Source organism: Tupaia chinensis, unplaced genomic scaffold (genome assembly GCF_000334495.1).
Source record: "Tupaia chinensis unplaced genomic scaffold, TupChi_1.0 Scaffold000082_1, whole genome shotgun sequence".
Classification (NCBI taxonomy): domain Eukaryota; kingdom Metazoa; phylum Chordata; class Mammalia; order Scandentia; family Tupaiidae; genus Tupaia; species Tupaia belangeri.
This window is the reverse complement of record NW_006159543.1, coordinates 1,353,420-1,358,079: the sequence shown is the minus strand read 5'-3', so window position 1 is coordinate 1,358,079 and position 4,660 is coordinate 1,353,420. Positions and strand designations below refer to the sequence as shown.

The 4,660-nt window shown below is 34.9% G+C and overlaps 1 protein-coding gene across 1 annotated transcript in view; it reads right to left on the bottom strand.

Annotated features, from left to right (window-relative positions):
• Nucleotides 1–4,660, bottom strand: part of COL4A5 (collagen type IV alpha 5 chain) — a 229,320-nt gene that overhangs the window by 134,060 nt on the left and 90,600 nt on the right. The window contains exons 8-9 of the mRNA XM_014585694.2: nt 1,708–1,761; nt 1,335–1,361 (exon numbers count right to left, since the gene is read on the bottom strand). Coding sequence (XP_014441180.1) covers nt 1,335–1,361; nt 1,708–1,761 — 81 coding nt within the window. The remainder of the gene's footprint in view (nt 1–1,334; nt 1,362–1,707; nt 1,762–4,660) is intronic.

Sequence of the window (4,660 nt, the reverse complement as noted above, 5' to 3'; positions counted from 1 at the left end):
TTCTGGTGAGTGCACAGGCCCTATACAAAAACCCCCTAAAAAAAAAAAAAATGAGGCTGTGAATGTAGGAAGGGAACAGAACAAGCATGTCTTACAAGCCATAGAAAAGAATGTGGACTTTATCTTAGATACACAGTAGGAGACCTTTGAAAGATTAAATTATTGATATATTTTAAAAGATTATTTTTGGGTGGCAAATGGAGTAGGGGCTAAGGCTAGACTCCCACATGGCTGATAGTTTGAGAAATCATCCTGGCGGCTTGGAAATCATATAGGTTGCATGTTCACGAGTGTCCAAAATCCCAAGAGGAGAACGGACCGTGGCATGGCCATCACCCCTGGGAGGATTTCTCAGTCAATTTCTCTGCTGTCTCTCCAGTGAGAGCATTAGCTCTATGGCAAAAACTTAAAAAAAAAAAAGATTGTTTTTGGTTGCTGTGTAGAGCATAAATCAGGCTGCAAGATGGGGGATAGTAGGGAAAAAAGATATAGTTAAGAGGCAATTTCATTAGTACAGATGAGACATTATGGTTCATGTGGTGACAGTGGAGATGGAGAAGAATGAATGAATTTAAGGTAGCTTTTATAGGCAAAGTGAATAAAGTGATGTAATACAAAGAGGAGGTATGTCAAGGAGCACAAGATGTACATACTAATTCTCAAGATTTGAGTTCATGTTAAAGTGTACATAACAAATATAATAATATGAATTTTAGATGTGGGTAGCCAGAAGGAGGAGCAAGTTTATTTCAGGGGACAGATTACCTTGGAACATGTTAATTTGAATGTCTGGAAGATATTTGAGTGAAAATATCCAATGGGAAGTTGAATACATTCATCAAGCTCAGAAGAAAGTTTGATCTTAAGATGTATATGCAGCTATTTAACGACTCGATAGTAATCAATACTAGGGGCGTTAAAAATATTGCTGGGCATAGAAAATATACTGGGATTAGGATTGTGTCCTGATATTTGCTGGATAGAACAGAATGAGTTTGCATAGAAAACTACAGAATAACCAGAGATGCAAGAGAAAAGCCAGGAAAGAGTAGAAGTCAGGGGAAAAGAGAACTTCTAGAGAGAGCAGGCAGGAGGTCAACTGTATCAAGGTATAATAATATAAGGACAGAAGGTATAAAAAAATAAACTCGAGTTTGAGACACACATTTTCAAGTGAATCAACACACAGAAGGTATTTAAAGCCATGGGAAAAGAGGAGACTACTTAAAGAGAACTTATAGACATATACCTGCTTAAATCATTATCCTGTTGAAGTTGTAGGATTTGTAAATAGTTCATTCAAAATGTTTACCTTCTCAGAATGAGATACTTACCTTCATACCTGGGATCCCAGGAGGTCCCTAATATTTAAAAAGGAAAAAAAAGGATAAATCACTTTATTTATATGAGAGGGGAACAAGCAAAAGAACACAAAGCTTTCTACATAGAGTACATACTAAGTAGACTGCTGTAGGGTCATTTCTGGGTACGATATATCTTAGGATACTTGGAGATAACATTTATACAATCCTTGCTTTTGCCTAGCAGAGAGCTGTATTACTAACTTCTTTTTTATATGTCCTTATTTTATTGACTAATTTAAAATGAATTACTTTGTCCCACATGAACACACTGAGGTCATTCTCTACACTTCTGTTTCTTCTGTTAATGCCTATATTCATTATAATCCCAAGTTTTAAAACTTACTGGAGGACCCTGTAAACCAGGGAAACCGGGACTGCCTGGAAATCCACGTTCTCCCTAAAAAAGAGTCACAAATAAAGAACATAAAAGAACAAGAAACAAAGAATAACTATACTTTATATTTTCTGTAAGCCATTTTGAAACACGCCAGATTGCCAAAAATTCATTAGCTTTCACTTTCCAAATATTTTATCACCAACTATCCATATCAATTTAGTCTTCTAAGATACCTTTATCCCTACACATCCATCCCAATCATAAATAAATAAAGAAAAAATTTCTACCCCAGTCATTTTCTTCTGACAAATCCATTTGAGACAATCATACCACAGATTCCTGACCATCATCACATTTAATAGTTAATGATTTGCCCCAATTTCCTGCCCATGTGTTACAGAGATTCTTATTGTAACTGCTCTATTCATTTTTCTTTCATTGTAAACTATTTCACATTATTTTTGTAAAAAAGAAAAGATGGCAAGAAAGAAGGCCATTAATATCACCAAGAGGATAATAATAGTAATAGTTCTAGCAATTGCAGGACATTATGTTTTCTAGGTACCCGATTTTTCTCACTCACTATTATAAAGTACTAATATGAATGTTTGGTTTAGAAAACAAAAGCTAAAATGCTATAGAAGAACCCCCAATGCAAGTTCCTTTTAAATACCTATATGCCATTGTAATCCTCACAACAATCTGTCAGAAGATTTAAAAGAGTAAAACTACTAGAGCTGTGTGACTTTGAGATATTGGCCCATACTCCTCTCTCCACCACTTTTTAAACGTGGATAAACTAGGTTCAGAAAGAAAGAAAATGGCGTGGACTTACAGTTTAAATGACAGGAAAAAAAAGAACCCACACATTGTTGCTTCAACTCTAGAGTTCATTATTTTACTTACATAGTAATATACAAAAACCATTTAATGTGAAAGCATGCCTAATTAATCTACTTAATTTGTTTAAAATGTGTTAATGATAAAATTGGAGGCCTAAAACACAAATTAATCATTAGATTTGCTAAGGTGCTGCTTTATAAATAGGAAAACAAAATATCCTTTAATTATATAGCATATTATACTGATTATAGATACACTTGAACTTCAAATTTAAAACTTTGACTAGCAATCTGTTGCTAAAAGCATGTTAGCAACACAAATAAACAGAATAGACAAAAGAATTTAGTCCACTTTCACAGGTAATATGGCATGCAAACTAACTCTACATTGTTATAGAGATGCCCCAGTTGAGAGGAACAGAAGTAAACCTTACAAATACAAAAATGTTTTAAATTATTTATTATTATTATTATTATTATTAGCAAGGGTCACACTGAACTAGAGAAATTTTGGAGATAAAAATCACTACATTGCCTTTAAGTACTTATCAGTAATTATCAGAAACTATAGCCATCATAATGCAAACTAGTTTGTTAAAGTTATTTTAAATATACACCCTAATATAAATTCTGAGGCATGAGATTACTTAGAAAGATCTAGTGTATTTGATAAATACTTTCATAGATTATTATGTGTAAAACGGAAAATGCCAAAAAGTATATACAGAGGATAATGATATTGGGTTGTCAGAAAATTCATGATTCATTTTAGCATAGAAAAATATTTCATGGACTTCAATCTCCAAACCTCTGGCCTAAGGGACACTGAGGCAGGGCCCCCAGCCCCTGCTGCAGCCCTGGCAACCCCAAGCCCAGAGACCGCTATCACTGTCAACCAGACACCTGAATAGAATATTTGTCCTCAGACCACATTGCTAAACACAACAGAAGAGAGACTTCGGCAGTCTTTGGCCCACAGCAAAAGGGAAACACACTTGCTGCTAGTCGAAGACACATTCTCCTAAAAGATATTCCAAAGGGAATACATCTCCCAATGGCTAGAAGTAGAAGAAGAGTCTCAGGTCTGAATAAACCAGGAAGTATGTCTCCATAGAAAGAACACAGTGACTCCCTTCCATTTCTCGAAAAAACAGAGAACGTTATCACAATGTCAGAGAAAGAATTTAGAACATTCATGGTGACCAAATTCTATGAGTTGGAACAGAAAAGAGACAATGAACTACAGGAGATTAGGAAGTCCTTCCACGATATGAAAGAAGAAATAGACATGCTAACAAAGAATCAGATGGAACTATTAGAGATGATGTCTATAATACAGGAAATCAAAAACTCTCTCAAAAGTATTAAAAGTCGATTAGACCATGCTGAAGATTGAATCTTGGGCAAAGAAGATAAAACCTCTGATTTAGAGAAAACCAACAAAAAGATAGAAAAAATAACAACAACAGCAACAACAACAACAAAACACGAGGATAATTTACGAGAAATACTAGATTCCATTAGATACCCTAATATCTGAATAATTGATATCCTAGAAGGTGAAGAAACCAATAAGGGCATGGAAATTCTATTCCATGAAATCCTGGAAGAAAATTTCCCAAGTCTAGAGAGCCACTCAAACATCCAGACCCAAGAAATACAAAGGACCCAAATAGAATCAATCCAAGAAGATCTTCCCCAAAGCACATCTTAGTCAGACTGGCCAAGACCACAGATAAAGACAAGATTCTAAAACTAGCAAGAGAGAAACGACAAGTAACTTACAAAAGTCACCCCATCAGGCTAACACCAGACTTCTCAACATCACCCAACATCATGCCTCAGAGAATTGGAAAAGTAACAGCAAAAAATCCAAAAAACTCCAGGAAAAAAGAAAAATAAAGATACGAGCAGAAATAAATGAAACAGAAAATAAACCAACTATACAGAAAATAAATGAAAGTAAAAGCTGGTTCTTTGAAAGGATAAACAAAATCAATACACCATTAGCGAGACTTACTAAGAAGACGGGAAAGGAACCAGGTGAATCAAATCTGCAATGAAGCAGGCAATATAACAACAGACATAGTAGAAATGCAAAACATCATTAGAGGATA